Source organism: Mugil cephalus, chromosome 11, assembly GCF_022458985.1.
Source record: "Mugil cephalus isolate CIBA_MC_2020 chromosome 11, CIBA_Mcephalus_1.1, whole genome shotgun sequence".
NCBI lineage: Eukaryota > Metazoa > Chordata > Actinopteri > Mugiliformes > Mugilidae > Mugil > Mugil cephalus.
Window position 1 is genome coordinate 1,201,623 of NC_061780.1, and position 19,012 is coordinate 1,220,634.

The 19,012-nt window shown below is 40.8% G+C and overlaps 1 protein-coding gene across 8 annotated transcripts in view; it reads left to right on the plus strand.

The window, feature by feature from the left end:
- The first annotated feature begins 494 nt into the window (after positions 1-494).
- Positions 495-19,012, plus strand: part of cspg5a (chondroitin sulfate proteoglycan 5a) — a 50,084-nt gene continuing 31,566 nt past the window's right edge. For 2 of the 8 annotated variants that reach the window (XM_047598524.1, XM_047598527.1), the window contains exons 1-2: positions 498-1,043; positions 17,551-18,499. In XM_047598524.1, the coding sequence (XP_047454480.1) occupies positions 947-1,043; positions 17,551-18,499 (1,046 nt within the window). In that variant the 5' untranslated portion in view covers positions 498-946. Of the gene's footprint in view, positions 1,044-17,550; positions 18,500-19,012 lie in introns of all 8 variants that reach the window. The other 6 variants (XM_047598523.1, XM_047598525.1, XM_047598526.1 and 3 more) reach the window with 5 other exon arrangements.

Sequence of the window (19,012 nt, forward strand, 5' to 3'; positions counted from 1 at the left end):
GCATTTTAGGGAGGTGATCTAAGTAGAAAGAGAAGGCACTTGTGAGAAAGGTGCATCAAACAGTACAAATGATTTCTGGGAGGAAAAGGGGAGTAAAAAGTCAGGGGAAGAGGAAAGTGGATAGAGGAATGGAAGGAGGAAGGACGATGGGTGGGAAACGTGCAATCTGACAAATGGACGTGGAAAACGTGGGAATAAATGTCTTTGGCAAATAGCAAGGACACCCAGGAAGAAAATGAGTAAAAAGAGACAGAGAAAGACAGTCTGAAGAGAGAAAAAATTAAGTCTTGGGGAACTAAAATAAACACTTGATTGGAGGGGAAGAGGAAAAGAAATGTGGTTAAAGGACTCTTTGAAAAAACAAAAAATAACTGAAAAGTTTTAGGAAAGGCTAAGAAGGGAAACGTCTTGGGAAATGGTTGAGGGAGGCAGAGAGGGAGGGAGAGAGGTGGGGGGGGGGCTGAGGGAGAAGGCGGGGGGCATCAACAATCCAGTTTTTCCTCCTCCCCAGATGAGAAAACTGCCGAGCGCGCTGCACACCGACGTGCGTTTGTTTCACTCTCAGCCACAAAGTGCCCAAAGCACCGGTCCGCTCCGAGCCAAACACAGCCGATCCACGGCGTGCCTCTGCGCCACCCCCCAAAAAATATCCCCCGCCTCCACCAACAACCACTGTTTTGTGGCAATGGAGCCATAGGCAGCCTCAGTGCGCTAAACTGTACCGAGCGAGTGAAATAGCGGCGGATACGAGGAGACAGCTGAGTCCAAGCGGCTATGGAGGCTTAGGGAGACTGGAGTCTAGACTGAACGCAACTCAACAGATCCACTCGTTCGGATTACTTTTTGCGACAAACTTCGAACTCCATCCTCATTCTAATTGTCATTTAGACCAAGGAGCTTTTCTTTGACGACTGATTCCATCTTAGGCTGTCATTGCACTGCAAGGATGCAGGGGAAGAAGGCGAGGATTTCCACGGGATGCTGGAGACTGACGCTGCTGTCGTGCGTCCTGGCCCTGCACTTGATCCCGTTGTACGTCCACGGTAAGAAACTGCCCTTCAGATGGCCACGATAAATCATGCAATCTACACATTTATCGCTCACTTGGATTTTGCTGCTGCAGCACGTATCCTCTGTGGATTCAGGGTACCTTAACGCACTCCCACAGGGCAGCCAGAAAGGAGGTCAGTGAGGCTCGGGTTGTAGGTTAGGAAGCACTTCACTCATACTACTGCTCAGTGATGGTGGCTTTAAGAGAACTGAACACCAGAAACATCGATTATTCTCTTTTTATTGGCATTCCAGAAGATCATTTTAATATCATGCTCACAATTGTGATATCAACCCACAGGGGACAAAATATTCTGATTAAACCACTGGATGCTCATTAGTGAACATTAGGTCCCTGTGAGGGATTTTGTAAGAGTGCCACAGGAGACAAAAATGGCATGAACCAAAATTAGGTCAGCATAGATAAAGAGACAATTGCACTGTCTAAATCCTGATGGATATAATGTATCCTATAGAGAGACTCCGGAGGAGGTAACAATGGGGTCAGTGCAAACCGACTGGACCCCACAGACACTCTGCAGACAGGATGTTCAGACATTATTCAAGATATCTTAAGTTCCAATGCTGTCATGAGATGATACTAATATGAGGATATAAACATACAGTAAGCTGACTATTAGTTCAGTGAGGGATTGTAGTGGACTGTAAGTCTATGGAAGGGTTAACTCATTCCAACACATAATTAATGCAGCGGCATTTCAGGATGCAATAACAGCAAAATCAGGTCACTAAATCAGTCCTTTCTGCAGTCACTCAACGAGCATCTGCAGGAAGAATTATTAGACGAATTTAAAAATTTGTGTCAGTGACAGAATCCAGTCGATGCAGTAAACTGTATCCCTGGAGGCGCACTGGCACAACAGCGACACAAAAGCGAGAATTAGGCCTAGTGGCGGGGAGGAGGAGGATGCGATGAATAATTCATGAAGGGATCTGAGCGGACATTCTGATACACAGAGAAGAAAAGAAAGAGAAAACTGCCGGGTAAACATTTAAAAAAGACAAGGAGTCTCTCTCTGTCCCTTTGTGCGAGATCCACTGCACACGGCGGACAAGGTTAATAATGCAGGAGTGCGCACGAGATGAAATCAGTCTGGTGTTATCATCTAATATAATCTGACTGATTCTTTACGTAATGTTGGTTTCAAATCAGCGTGCGGTTTTAAGGTGCATTCAAAAGATATACATTTATTTTTATTTTTATGGTATATTTAGAGCTTTAAAATGTGTCTGAAAGACATTTGAAGAAGTGCAGTGTTTCTGTGGGTATGGGTGTTTTCCTTATTCTTTTAAGAGGCAGGTACATTTTGGAATTCCATCCCCATTTTCACCCTGACTTCATCATTGAACATACATATGATATGTTAAAGCAACTAACCAGTTTTTAAAAGCTTGTGTGCAGACTTATGCATATTTTGTTTTTGTAAGAATTTGACCCTCATCCTCTAAATGAGACAGTTTGGACATCGTGTCACCTGATTGTCAACGATTGCCAGGCAATGGCCATTATGTTAAAAAATAAAATAAAATTTTAATTTTAAAGTGACTATTGGAATTATGTGCTGGAACGATTTCTTGGACAGGTGCCATGTGCAGTGACTGTCTGGAGTGTCTGCTACATGGGGCCTGGCTGTTAATTCTTCAAAATGTTCCTATTCCAATAACAAAGTGTATTAGTATTGTTTAAGATCTTAATCCAAAACACAAACACCTGCCAGGATTTATATCAGCATTCAAGATGAACGGATCCTGTGCTTCCTGAATGTTTTTTGGGAACTTATTGTGTTAAATGTCAGTCAGCCATTTCTCCCATTAGTCGTCACAATTTTTTTTTTGTCATTGCTGCACTTTGCTAAATGAACATTAATATTTCATGATCTCAACATTGCTGCCAATGTGGCAGTGTGCACTCCCCCTATATCGGGGGAGTATGAATGTCTGGAAAGGAATGGAAATGCGTTCAGTACTTTGAGAGGCCAGCTGATGTTGAGATGTTTCTGTGCAGACGAAACTGAAGGACAGACATTGACTTCCATGTGTTGGATAATGATGTTAATGTAGGACACCATAGGATATTAGCAAACAAGTGAACAACGAACCTCAAATTAAGATTAAATAACCTCCTCAGGAACATGTTACTCACTTTGCATCATCGCTGCAGCAGCGATTTGGCATAAGTTCCTGCTCTGGTGGATGTAAAACAAAAAAACTTTGGCATATCTGGAGCAGACGACTTAAAACAACCTTGAGCTAACCCCTCCTCTTCCTACCCATCCCCATTCACACACACCATCATGACGCATGCAAACGCCTTCATGTGGGATCGGTGTAGTGTGGAGAGGGCAGCTTGGCCCACATCAACCAGAATACCGTCACTCACTTCGTGTTGGCTTTTTTTTGCAGTGGCCATTTGCAATCCTCCTCCCTATGTGTTTAATACTGATGATACATCGTCACCTCTCCTTCCCTCCCTCATGAACGGTTAAGGTGATGGATGTGTGATGGATGGAGTAAAACCTCCCGGTGCTCATTTCTGCACTGAGACTCATGGATGTACGCGGCAATCCCCCCCACCCCTAACCCCACTCCACCTCTCCATTTTCATCTTCCTCCTCCTCCTCCTCCTCCTCCTCCTCCTCCTCTGTCTCCTCCCCTTCTCTCTGGGTCTTTTCTCCTCTGGCCTGCTGACACATATCTGCTCGCTGACAGATAATCTTTAATGTGTAGTGGGTTAATCTTTAAATCCTCCCTCCCTAACTGCACTACCCCACTCCAGTCTTTTTTATTGCAAAAACTGTATAAACAATCATAGAATTGACTCTGTCTACAGCCCTGGTTATTGGTGAACAATGGGTTTTTACTCTCTCATCCTCCTCCTTTTGGTCTCCATGGAAACCACACACATCCACTGACACCAGCCAGCAGAACAGCATGTTCATGTAGCCGCAATAAGGAGTTTTCACATTTTATTAAGCTCAAACTCTTGGTCAGATTTTGACACACATTCACATAGATAGATAGATAGATAGATAGATAGATAGATAGATAGATAGATAGATAGATAGATAGATAGATAGATAGATAGATAGATAGATAGATAGACATGCATGTCTCCCTTCTGCCAAACAGTTGTAGTTCATGGACATGGACATGACATGGGCCTTCTGAAGGTGTCCTGTTGTGTCTGGCAACAGACTGTTGTTAGTGGGTGGTACATGTCTGAGTAACATCCACACAGATACCATGGCCAAATGTTTCCCAGTAGAACATTGTATTGTCACAAAATGGTCAATGTTATTTACCACTTCTGTTGGTTTTAATGTTGGCTGATCAGTGTATACATACACATATGATACTTAGTTTATATTTGTGTGCGATGTGTGCAAAGCGACTGGCAGTAGTTGTAGTATGGAACCTTTCTAATGGTATCTTTACCAGATCTGATATGTAGATGATTTCATTATTTGTACTCAGGTATTCATTATATCTGCAGCAGAATCTGCATTGGCATTTCTAAATTTTAAAAGCTTAATTGTAATTTTCATTGTTTGAGGCATTTGAGTTGACAGAGTGTGAGGCATGGTCATGTAGAGCAGCAAACACAGCAATCTGACAGTCTGTCAGATTGCTGTGTTTCTATATAACATGCCCAATTAAAATTGAGATTCTGGTAGCAGAGTGACAGCAAATGGGAACACTTCCCCTGTGTTCCCGTAGTACACTCAGTCACAGTCTTTATTAGTCTTCCTTAGAGATGCAAATAAATATTTTTTGTTTTTGTGTCATGCTCAAACACATTTCATTATGTGGAGAGATTATGAGTGATACACCAAGCTGCATGTTGGTATGCATATTTTTAGTATGATATTTAACTTTATCTTAATAAAGGTCCACTTACCCCCATTCTTAGCACTTACTCTAACCAGCCTTTCACTTTTGTGGTACAACATAGTTGTGACCATCATAATTTATACATGTGAAGATTTTCATGTCATCCCACTCAAATCCCCAAAAATCTATTTTCTTGATGTTTCACCACTCGTCCAAATGTCCTGTTCAGTTCTAAATGACAGGAGTGGAGTTTAGCTTAATATTAGAAACATCTATGAACGCTGTCCACCTAAAATGATCCAATTAACCTGCAAATAGAGGAACTGCAGGTGAGTATTGCTCAGATTAAGGACAATATTTAAGATGAACAATTCTCTCCAGTTTCTCTCCAGAAGAAAAAGAAATGGAGTTAAAGGCAAATGTTCCACCTGTTACTTTTAAAACTCATCTGACTTCTTCACCTCTTTTAAACTAAAAAGAAAAAAGACATAATTTGAAAAGTTTGAAATGTATTACAACGACAATGATATTCACTGCCATTAGTTCACTGGGACGAGAACCTTTTTTCCTCGGATTATTAGATTAAGTCATTATTAATGAAAAAGATATACACATATTTATTGATTTTGTCTTCAGTACAGTGGAACGTGAAGAGTGATTTCATTTTTACTTTTATGTCAGACAAGTTTTTTGATTGATCAAATTAAACCACTATAACAAAGACTGAGAGATCCAGGAGGAGCTCCAAGCATCAGCTATTATACATCTCACCAAGATAAATCTGTTGGGAAACTAAATGATCCTGATCTCATTTGTTATATCCTCACACCTGGATGTGGCTGCAGGCCAACATTAGCATACGTAGCTGGCCACAGGCTTGGCCCACTAGCTGTTAACTTTATAAGGCTACAGTTTGTTTACACATATGAGGAATTTATTGTGGTGCTTCGTGAAATACCCACACATACATACAGTACTGTGCAAATGTTTTAGGCAGGTGTAGGGGAAAAGTGCTGTAAACTAAGAATGCTATCTAAAATATAAATAATGATGGAGATTTGGTCAGGATTAATGGTGTCCTCTGAGAAATACAGGCAGGCCCCAAATTTATTCTGCAAACATACAGCCAAGGTCATTAAGAACTATTTGTGTGCAAGTGTAGCTAGAAGAACTGATGGTGTCTTCAAGGCAAAGAGTGGTCACACCAAACATTGATTGATTTAGATTACTTTTTTGTTTATTCACTGCTTTTTGTTAATTGATGAAAATAAATGATTAACACTTCCAGTTTTGAAAGCATTCTTAGTTTACAGCATTTTTCACACCTGCCTAAAACATTTGTACAGCACTGTACGTCTGGAAAGTCAAACATATTGTACATTACGAAACTGGGCATTAATTAACAAGCAAGGTGTGTTTTTATAACACATTACACTTAAAAATAGGACAAAAATACACTTATTTGCATGGTGGATGTATAAGATTGCAAATTAAGATGACTGCTCCATAATTAAACCAGCTGGTTTAAGGTTTTGGGGGTAATTAAGCACAAGTCAAGTTCATTTTTATCTGAATCAAAGGTGGATGACTGGCCTGGAACATATCAGTCCTGCTGCTTTCAGGTGGTTTCAGATGGCAGGAATCAAGTTTCCCATTAACATTTAATTTAATTCATTAATTGATGGTGGTTTAAATATTTTTATTGGTTTCATTCATTTTACGCATTTAATGAATAATTTCTGCACATTTGTTGCACTTATTTTGTATTTTCAAAGTGATCAAATCGTGGCAGTGGGGTTACGGTATATTGCACCAGAAAAAGACTGAACAGATTTTGAGAAATCTCATTTAAACCTTCCAGTAAGTAAGTGTCTCTTTGTGCCATTGTTTCTCCTCCACGATGTCGACCTTGTCAGCCTCCAGGTGTGTTTTTTCTGGTGCAGCTGTGACTCACAGGTGTGATGGTTGTTTGTGGAGTAATCACAGCCATTCTCTGTGGTGCAGTCCTCCAGAAGTTTTCTTTTATTGCAGGTGGAGAAGGTCATTAAAAAAACCTTGATGAAAAGGTTTCAGGAGCAGCCTGACAACAATGAAGTGAATCTGTGTGTCCCACTCGAAGACAACACGATCATGATACCGAGCGTGTGTGTTTTTTAGCAGTGCTGAGTTGGCGTTGTTCTCAAACTCTGGGTGCCCTTGAACAGTAATTTACATCAGTTCAGTTTGAGACAAAAAAAGTGTCTTTTAGTTTGGCTTGCACCTGTCTTTGCGTTAATGTGTGCTGCAGTACGGCTGCGTTCCACTGTCTGTACGCCTTAAAATGTGTGCGATGTTGGTGGATTGTGTAGATCTTGCACTGCATGTGTGTCAGCATGTCCTTGGTAAAGCGAGTCATTGAGTTCATGCTCGTGTACAAGCTCTCTTCTCCTCGTCTGGCTGAGCACACTCCGTCTTCTGCTGCGGATGGTCATATTAGCATTCAGTGCACCCATCACACACACATACACCTGTACAAACCAGGTTCAGCAGAAAGGCAGATAATGACACAGCTGGTTTTATTTGAATTATGTGATTTTGGCTTGGAACAGAATATTAACAAAATTAATATTTTGCTTCTTAAACTTGCTTTTGCTCTTATATATTGTTGCAGTATTTATGGGTTCAGAGCTGAAAAACACGTCAGAGCTTTTCGAAATTGCAATGTACAAAAAAATAAAATTGCATTTTCCTGGTTGGAAAAATAAGCATGTTAAGAAAAAGAAAGCATTTAATGTGATGGTGTTGAGTGCAGGAACAGCTGCTGCAGTTCTTTACATGGGTATTGTGTAGTATTATTATTCTGTATTTATCTCCAAAAGATTATGATGAGAGAGAGAGGAGGTCATAGTGATGGATAGATCAGTCAAATGTCAGACTTCAACAGTGGAGGTTGCTATTTGTTTGCTGTTTGCTACAAGCAGTCAAAACTGTTTCTTTTAACCTTGACTGGTGTGAAATAAAGGACCAGACCAACCTCATCTCATCTCATCTCATCTCATCTCATCTCATCTCATCTCATCTCATCTCATCTCATCTCATTCATCTCATTCATCTCATCTCATCTTCTACCAGTACTTATCCTCACTAGAATCGTGGGGGCTGCTGGAGCCTATCCCAGCTGTCATCGTGTGAGAGGCGGGTACACCCTGGACAGGTCACCGGACTATCACAGGGCTACCACAGAAACAAACAACTTGCCTTCATTCATATTAAATTTTCATGAACATTCAGAAACAAAGACTTACACATTTTGTATTGATTGACAAGTGATTGTAATTGAAAGACAATTTGCAAACCACCTCTTTTATTCTTTCCACCAGTTTAGAAAAGTTATTTTAGAAAAAACCTGTGTCTGTCCTTCTTTAAACTTCTGCTGAAAAATTGATTAATTTTAACTGATTCATGTCTGTCAGGAGGATGCTGCCCATCGTAGCTTTTAGAGAATAATAATCAGTAATTAAGTGGCTGTTCAAAGTGCTGCCAGACACACAGCCATACATCTACTATTAAATATACAGACGCACACTTATATATACAGACACACAAAGCTGTCAGTTTAATACTGAGATGTAAAGAAGCAGAGGAAAAGTGTGTTTAACAGAGGAAATCTAATATTCATGGTCTCATTCACATCTATGTGCACACATGATGTAGTGTTATTTATTTATTTATTTTAAAACCACAGCTCTTTGAAAATAAATGCAATATTATCTGCTGTGCGAGTCCCTGTGTGCGTCTGGGTCTGATCTTGTCAGGCTTTGCGAGCGCGCAACAACTCTAGCGAGGCTGAGGCCGTTACTGTGGCAACACGTCCTTCCTCCATCTCACCACCTGTGGAGTCAGAAATGAAAGGATTTATGTGATGGAAGGAGGAGAAAGGCAGAGTGAGAGTGAAACAACAAAAGGAGCAAAAGGAGAGAGAGAGACAGAGAGAGAGAGAGAAGACTATCGCAGAAGCTACAAGTAGAGAGAGATATCTTGAATGAAATGATGAATAAAAGTGTGAGGAAGAGTGATAGCTAAATGCAGGTCTGGGCATGTCCTCTTTATGTCCACATCATAAGATTTCAAGATGTCTTCTCGAATAAAAAAATGTTTTTTTTGGTCAGTGTACAGTGTTCCTATTTGAAGTCCTGATGCTTAAAGTTGAGCGTCAGGATATACATAAAATAGTTCCTCTTAAATGCAGCTGCATTGCCTGAAGAAATCTGTTTTTGTTTGTTTGTTTGTTTGTTTTTTGCTGTTGTTGTTTCAGTGATTTGCATATAGGTACAAATTCCCATTCATAGCCATAACATTTTTTTTTGGCATGTCCATTGATACTGCTTCAGAACTCGCTTCAGTTTGCCATTTTTCATGGCTAAAATAACTGACTTCCAGGAATATGTTACACATTACACTTGAATTCCTCATTAATTTCCTAATTTTACATAAAATTTTAATCATTCCAGTTCTGAAGACTTCTGAACCAGGGTTTGGTTATTTGAAAACATACTGTATGCAGATTTCACAACAAACCACATTGTCTCTACAGGAGCTTTTGTTTATTAAATGTCCAGTGTCCAACCTTACCCCTTCTCCCCCCAGTCTGGGTCACCAAATTGTCTGGCGGGCCATAACTGTCACAACCAATCAGATTCCTCTCTACAGCCTACCACAGCCAATCCGAGTCCCTCGGGTCTGTGGGTGGTTTAGTGGCTTCCCCTCTCCAAACTGATCTGAGTTAAACAAAAGGCAAATCCTGAGGGTCGGCGGCCAAGCCAACACAAGCCAACAGCGCTTGGCCTTGAGGCGCCATAACCCCCATACGATCAGTCTCACATACACACATGCACATGAAGACAAGCCAAACTCTTTCCTCTCATTATGACCATCCACACCCTCTTCCAGAGGAACTGGAAGCCAACCCAATTACCAGTGGGTTACAGTGGCATGGAGACAATGCACACAAATTCCTACGCATAATGACTTTTGAAAATTGCTATAAATATATATATATACATATACACAGTATATATATGAACAAAGTCATATACGTGTAATATAAGGAATCTCCTTGTGGAATGCTGTTTTATTGCCTTATTTAAAGTTGGAAGGAAACAAACAAAGACTCTTTTATTCAGTCCCTTCTGTTTGATTTGGGCATTTTTCTGGGCACTTTAACAGCTTCTTGTTCCTTATTTAAAAGCTGAGGTAAAAGGTTAAATCTTTTTAGATTTTTTGTTTTTTACTGTAGGGGCAGCTTTTCAGTAAGCACTGCAATCTAAAAGTCTATTTAGTAGCCTTTTACATGCAACTTTTACAAGGCACCCAATGCCTACTGCAGAGAAACATCCCCACAACATGATTCCACCACCACGAAGCACCACAGGGAGGACAGTGTGTTTGTAACTATGCACAATGCTTGTTCCCAGTTTCCAGTTCCAGTTCTTTATGTCTAACTGGTTCTCAGGGGTTTTCACAGACCACAGGTCGACAGCATTTTACACAGTACTCAACACATATTTTGTCTTTTACTTATTTTTGTATGGATTGTATTACTGCTACAGTGACTTTAGGACATTAATATCTGGAAAAGAAAATTGTTGTGCACCACTGTGATGCAGAACTTCTCGCCACCTCAAAGTGCCACAGCACAGCTCCTACACCAGTCGTCCGTCAAAAGTTTCCTCCTCATTAATCCCATCAGGCTAATGAGGTGTTGAAAGGAAGACATCACTTAATTGGAGCCCAGTCCAGAGAGACAGATGAGTGAAGGTTCTGGGAGACGGTCGACACCACTGTGATCTCAAACAACAGACAGCCCAAGTTGTGGCCATCTGTGCATGTTAATGTGAGCGTACTAGTAAAGAGTTTGAGTGTTCTTTTACTGTCTGACAAGACATCCCAGCGCAGAGTAACTCTGACATCTTCTCAAGTTTAATAACTTCAAGAAGATTCTTTCGTGCGTAGACCAGACTAGTTGGAAATGTAGATTCAAAGTGATTAACCAGAGCATAGCTCTGATGAGTTTAAGTGGGTGGAAAAGCCTCAGATTTAAAGGTAAGATTTTAAAATTACCATCCAAGCTGAGGAACTGTGTGTAGGATTGACAGGTAACACAACCTAAGCAATGGACTAGTTCCATCTTTTTTTTTTCTTTTTTTTTACCCAGTACTATCCACTTACTGAGAATAGTGCAATGGTACAATCCAGTCATTATGTCCTATCACTGGCACTAACCTGAAGCTGATGTGACAGAAATTATGATATTTTACAGCTTGTGTGGTAATGAAGTGCTAAGAGCTTAGAGATCTGAGGGTTGGTCACACCTGCTATGACTGTCTACAAATATTGTCTCTTAAAGCTCACAACTGTGGGAGATTTACACTTTTGTTTATGGTTTGTGGAGACATTTACAGTGAATGAATATAGTTATTTTTTTATCAGTTAAGCTTTTTGATATCTTATAAGCTCACACCGCTAAGTGGAACATCACAGACTGTTTTCATGAACTGAAGTCATTCTGATCAGAGATTTCCACTTAACTGTTTATACTGACACTAAATAAATTGATCTGATCTTTTCTACTGGTATTCACAATCAGTGCGTTTACATGCACGTGAAAAAAATGAATTATTGCTTTAATCGGACTATAACAGGAGAACTTCAGTGCATGTAAACACGTTACTCCGGAGTTCTCATTATCCGTTTGAGACACCCAGATAATGCGATTGGAATCGGAGTTTTCATCTGATATTGCGTGTGCGCATGCGCCACAACCACTGCACTGGCGTGTGACCCCGGAAAAACACATCCAAGAAAGCAGGGCGCAGAAGAAAGCGAAGAGAAACGGAGCCGCTAGAAGAACCGTCTGAGGGGTAGCGCAGATCTTACCTGCACCAGAAGTAGCACGAACATTACATACAAGATTTAAAAATGTACTATTATCCGTCTGGTTGTTGTTTGAAATGTTTATTATGACTCGTTTATTATATCATGTAATATGTCAACCGGAAATAAGGCCGTATTAACGTGGTATTATCCTGCTGAAAAGACACGTATCGCCACCTAGTGTGGAAGAGGAGAACAGTTATTCTATTTTCTTGCGCTGCATGTAAACTGGGACAAGGACTGTAGTGAGAAAGTCAAATTTTGAGCATAGCTCAATTAAGCTCTGCATGTAAACACGTTGAGACATATAGTCAGCCACTCACTAGTACTAAGCACTTGGAACTTAGGGTTAAGTATCTTGCTTACAAGGTGTGGTCCATGCAATGTGGGTTGAAACACTTTGGTTCGTAATCTACCCCTCCACATACTGAGCCATAGCTTCCCCTGCAGAGGTAGTCTGTTGAGGCCTTGCATGCAGTTATCTGGATATCACACATACATGCAACACTGGGGTGAGGTAATAGATAAATCAGCTGAGTTAGTAAAGGTGTTAAATATTTGTTGAAGTATTGCGGTCATTCCCTGTGTTGTTTAGGGATGCAGCAGCAGATGTTTGAATCTTGTACAAATTAACAAGAGGAATGCAGCAACCTAGTGTTGCTGATTCTTGATGCTGGAGCTTCCATCTCTAATACTGAAAAACCTGCCTGAGTTCAGTGTGAGGTTTGGGGTAACTGACAGTCGACAGTTCAGAGTGGAAAGTTGATCTCTGTAGTGTCTTTTATTTCCAAGTGTCTTTCACTGAAAGCATCTTTGTCACTCTCACTTTGTCTTTTCACCATGTCTCTAAATCCTTCACATTGTCAGCTCCTCCTCCATTTCCCTCTTCTGTCTGTTTCTCTTTTTTTTCTCTCTGTCATGATGTGTCACTTCTCCCCTTCTCTTGTCATCACCCCCTGTCATTATCTTGAATTGTGAGGTAGTCGTTGCTGTCTGTCCTCCAGTTTTCACACGTACTGTCAGACTTGTCGCAGCCACAGGAGGAGGGGGAGTTGGTTATGTTAGAGGCTGACTAGCTTACCCAGGAGATGCATTTAAACACAGCACTCACCTGAACAAGCTGTCACTTAATGAGCTGTCAGGTGTGTGTGGTTTACAGAGAGCGCAAGACAAAGCAAACATAAGAGACTGAGGCAAAATGCAGGTGGATATATGGTCTTTATTTCCTTATCAGTAATTTAGAATGTAAAATGCTTTTGTAATTATTGTAAAGTCTATTTTTAATGTGGGAGAGCATGGTCTTTGCATATTAACCCTGGCTGCTCAGTTGATGTGTTAAACAGCAGTGGATTGTGGGACTGCTGGAAGGACTGCCCAGAACGACCCCGGCTTCAAAGACGCAGCTCGCTGCTACTGTGGTACCACAAAAAATAAAATCTTCTATAAACTGAATACTTCCACATGTCAAATGCCTCGTGGCTCAAATGACAGCCTCATGCTTTATGATGGCATAAATCTTTGAAAGAAACCGCCATGCTTATGCATACATATGGATTTGTTTTGTGTAACGCGTAATTTTTCTTTGGAAGATGAACAATGGCCATATTTACATAGACAATATTTCCTCAACAGATGGAAATTATTCTAATTCTGATTATGTATTGTGTGTTTATATGGTTATTAGGTGCTAATACAGCATTTTCATATTGAACAGATTATAGATAGATTATCAAAGATTTACACCACCCCTCTCAGTGAGTACCTTCTGACCAGGTCAGTCTGTACTCACTGAGGTGGTTACATGAGGCTTTTTTTTAAAGCTCTGATTGGGCTATTGTTCCAAACAAAATGAAATCCACCACCAATGTTACCTTTCTCACAGAAACATCTGTCATACTTCTACCAAAGATAATACACAATTAGCCAGACACAATTCTTATTAGAATATGAGTCCGGTAGCACACTATTTGGATTTCATTATGGGGTATGTTCAAACTGATACAGAGAAAAAAAGAATATCCCTGCATGGAATTACATAGTGCTTCAACCTATCAAAAGCATTTTGTTGTAAACCAATTGAACTCAATGGCAAAAAACCTCCAACCAAATAATTTGATCATTCATTTCCTAATGGGGTACTTTAAGACCAACATTTTGACACAAAAATGTTGTGGGGAGAGAAGTTGAATCTGACTTCCAGGCTTGGATTCTTCTATTTACATGCACATACACATAATACACATCTGAATTTGAGGATTTAGTCCAGACAGGTGATCTGTGGGCCGTCAATGTGAAATGTAGAAAAATGGATACGGTTCAGTAAAATCAGACATCATGTCATGATCATAAAACTTTGGTGTATACCATGGTACATAATCAACTCTTAGCTGCGTAAAATGGAGGTTTAGAGATTAAAATCCCTGAGGCTCTCGATCTCGGTTTAACATCAATCAAGATCCTCACGGATACCCTCACATATGCCATTAGGAGGAGTCTGTTAACCAAAGCTCCTTACACAGCCAACGAGAGCATTATGGTGGGAATGAATCCCCGAAACTCTGCAGCATTAATGCCTAAAACAAGGACACATAAAGAACAAATGATGAATAAGAGATATAATTACAGAGTGTGGGGCTGTTGTTATTTCTCTCCAGATAAATATGTGTCATAAAGAGGGGCATTTTAGCATCTATTATACACCAGTTATGAATAATGTCCAGTCATCTTACACAAATGACAAATCCTGGTTGCAGTTACAAGTGATTAGTTAATGGGATACTTTGTCTCCTATTGGCCCCATTACTACACTTGGAAAATGTTTGTAATTTTACTTATTATTGTAAATATTGTATCTGCATCATCACAGTCTGATATAGCCAGTTCCTTTTACAAAACAAACTGAACTGCCATATTACTGTATAGTTTGGTTTCCTTATTCAGTGCAGTCAGCATTGCTGTTGCAGTTTATTGCTCCTAAGAGATTTTATTTATTGTTTAATTCCACCCTGCTCTATAATAACAATCCCATCCCATAAAATGACTGCATACTTTTCCAATAGTCATCTTTTACTGAATTCTGTCACATTAATTATTAGTGGCTAAAGACTGAGTGAGAGCTGTTTAATTAACAGGCAGACAGTTTAGTGCCAGTTTAATTTCCATCACTTGCATTTTTTAAACTACAACTCACCTGAAATAGGGATGGGCATCGATAAGATTTTATTGATACTGATGTCATAATTGATTCTGCTTATTGATCCAATTCTTTATCGATTTCCCTTATCCTCTTGTGGATTTTTAGTGTAGAAAACTCTGCGTTCGTGGTTTTGTTTAAACATCAGAAATGCTATTGAGTTTCTAAACAAGAGATACGAGCTTGTGTAAGTAACTGGATCCTCACTAGTACTGCTGTGCTGAGACTTAGCGATGGCAGCACTTGTGCACCGGGGACTGCTGAACACATGGCGTTCTCTATATTTAATGCCATGCATTACTGACAACTGCTTCATCATGTTGGTGGTGTTGCTGCCCTTGCTTGACCATTAAAGTCCCTTCTGGTGAAGTGAAGCCATTGTTTCAGTCTCTTTGCCATCGCTTCCTTGTAGTCACATGAGCATCACATGATGTGAATGACATGCTTCGACGTAAAGATTCTTATTATTATTTAGTTTTATGGAAAACAACCTTTTCATTACCACCACTATTTGGGCTGGGCCCTAAAGATTTGGCATGAAAAGAATCGATAAGGGGAATCGATAAGCATGTAGGCTAATGATATCGATGAATTTAACCAGCTGCAACTGGTTCTTAACAACAAGGAAGAATGTTTGTCCAAGCAGGATCATCAAGGCAGATTGAGAGTATGATGATTCTGGAAACAAGACAAATTATTTCATCTTCATCTTGTAGATTGAGTCCCCATCACTGTCACGCTAAACCAGAAGGTTAGACTGACTTTCTTACAGTACATAAAACACTGACAGTCGTCATGGTATTTACTTTTGAACTTTTCCTCTTTCTTCTTGAGATCCAGTGTAATGACTTGTGACAATAATATCCATGTGTTCAGTCTCTAATGCAGGTAAGATGTAGGCGTAACAGTCTTGGTCATCGCATATTTATGTTACAGCTTTCTTACTATTGTTGTGAGGTTGTCATATCCAAGTGTCCCAGAGAATGTCAACCCTCCCCCTGCAGGGCACCCCCAAATCCCTCCATCTCTCCAACCCTGTAATCCCTAATCCGTGCTCCTCGCCATTCAAGTACATTAGTGAATTATTCCTTTAATCCAAAGGGGGGTGCGGCCGCAAAGCAGCTTTTTAGCAGCATGACTCAACGAGCCACCCTCGCATGAAGTAATCAACTGGTGGATAAGTATACAGCCAATCACCTCTCGTTTTAATTTGTATCCCCAGCCAGACTCCTTGAGCCCACTTTGTTCATCCTGTAATGCTAAAAGAGTTTAAGTGTGTGAAGTCATTGTGTGGCAGTGGACTGTGAGCTGTGAGGAAACTAACCCAGATTGTCCATTGTATGTTTGTATAGTATAGTCAAGCAAACAACAGCAGATGTTGCATTTGCTTCTATCATTCTCAGCAAACAGTAATTGTTTTCAGTTGATCAGGCATTCATTGTGGAATTACTTCAATTGGTGGACGGATGATGAAGTTTATTTCCAACTTTTTGATAACTGCATCATAGTTTGACTCATTGTGGTTTCTACCTCTGGCTGTAGATATTGTGCAGTTTTAGTCTATAAACAAGTAGTTTAATTTATATAGGAAGCATGAGATAAGTGAAAGTGGTGGTAGCTGTCTGGCTACAGTTCATCACATACAGGTTAGGCCATTAACGTTCTTTAAAACCTTCCTTGGGGTCAACTCTAAACACACAGACAACATGATACTAGAGAAGACTGTTTCATTTATAGTTTGGGAGACCAACAGTCTGATGGTCCGGATCACACTGAAAAGGATCACATTCAATTGCAAATTAATTGTCTGTGCTGGCCATAGTCAGATTAATCTGTTGGGGGTCCGTGGGGAACAATTCCCCATTGGCTCACTATCATTATCATTATTTGATTAGAATAAGTTAGATTAGAAATGTGTAGCAGGTAAGGGTGTCTCTAAAAGACAGAGCTTCAAAATGAACTAATATTGTGATATTTTTATAAATATTCCAGAAATATGCCTGTAGCCATTTATCAGTGATTCCTGGCTACAGACACATGTATAACATAATCGCTGTAATGTCCTCAGAATATTTTTTTTTTCCATTGGTTTTCCTTTTCTTAACCTGACAAAATATTTTCTATAATGATGATGTAACCTATTATACCTGCACTAAATTGGTTCAGCTGCGTTCCAATAACAGGGCCAATTGAGAACTCTTTTCTCAAGCTTAGCAATAGTTTTTGCTAAGTTGATCGATACGAACTGTGTCTTTTTTTTAAGAGTGAAACAGTTTTGACCTCATTAAATCCACTGCATTTCTTTCGCTGCTGTCTTTTTCTATTTCTTTCCCTTCTGTTTTGGGGAGTTTTTATGCTCAGAGCCTCAGCTCAAGTCCATGGGGCTTGGAAAGGTTTACAAGTATATCCTCTTCATGTTTAAATAATTCATAATGAAGAGAAATAATTGATGATATCCAGCAAGTATCGGATGGATTATAAAGTCATTGTTTTGCAATCTCTGTATAATGTTTGTACTGAGAAGATGTCTTTGTGTTTTGCAGGAAACGTTGTTGGGACCAATGGCACTGAGTCTGACAGCACGGCCAATGTCACCTCGCTGCTCAACGAGGAGGAAGGGCCAGCCAAGGTCAATGAGGTTATCGCTACTGTAACAAGGATGAGTAGCACACCTGCTTCTGACACTATCAACACTGTGACCCTGAGGGCGGGCCGTATCCCCCGTGCCGGTGAAGAGGAGGAACAGAGCAGCGGCATGTTCGGTGAAACGGTGGTTCAGACGGTGGAGGAAGCTGGCGTGGCAGCCCCACCCCAGCTCAGCCCGGATTCAGCTGAGACAGAGCACCTGTTACCTAGCAACCCGCACACACAGGGAGTCGTGGAGGGCAAGGAGGAGGTGGATGATGAGGAGGTGCGTGTGCCACACACTGACCCACCTTGGATTCACGCCAAGGACACAGCTGTGTTTGACCTAGACCGCCTGTTCACCACCACCACCACTGCCCCGCCTTCAGCTGCCACTAATCCCGACATACTTCACGTGGACTTCTTTGACCCGTCTTCTCGTGGACGCGGCCTTGACCTAGCCCCACCATCTCCTTCATCACACGGCCACGAGCTGCAAGGTGGTGATGCGACATCTTGGGCAATGCCAGAAAACTATGACTACCTTACACCATACGAGGACGGTGTTTCCCCAACAGCTGATGAGTACACCTACAGCACCACAACTGATGCTTATGAGAGCGACGAAGACCTCCGACTGGCTGCTGGGTCTCCTGCACGCTCCAGGCCTCGGGTTCCAGGGTCTGGCTCATTCAACCCAGTACTGAATGTCCCTGTGGCGGCACCTCCAGCGGTCTTGCCTAACGGATGCCGTATTGGGTACCAGATGGTAAACGGAAGTTGCCGCTCGCCCTGCGACATGCAGCCCAACTACTGCTTCAACGGAGGACAGTGTTATCTGCTGGATGGCATGGAGGTTTTCTGCAGGTATGATGCAGCTTCTGTGACACAAGTACATACTGCACTCTACATGCACAAACTCAGCAATATACATTGCAAGTGGTCCAAGCAGCTCTAACCAGCATCAAAATATATCATAACAATTTAGGACTCATGTAGCACAAACCATTGTTAGACACTAAGAAATTATTCAGTACACTGCAGTGATTACAGTCAGACATGTACACTGGGACCAGACTGACTATCTGTACATGCAGTGTTACAGTGCACCAAGAACCACTTTTAGCATGACTAAAGAGTCCTTATAAACAGGCTTATTTTGCTTGTTACAACTATCAACAAAATCTATTTATGTCCGGAGCTGAAGCACACATTTGTTTGACATGCTAAAAACATTTGGACATGCAGTCAGAAAACTCACACTCTGCATTAAACACGTTCCTGCACCAGTTTTCACTAGAGATTAATCGTTATGGATTTTTTAGGGCCAATACCGTTTTTTTTACATGAGCATTGACCGATGGTCCATACATGTCGATT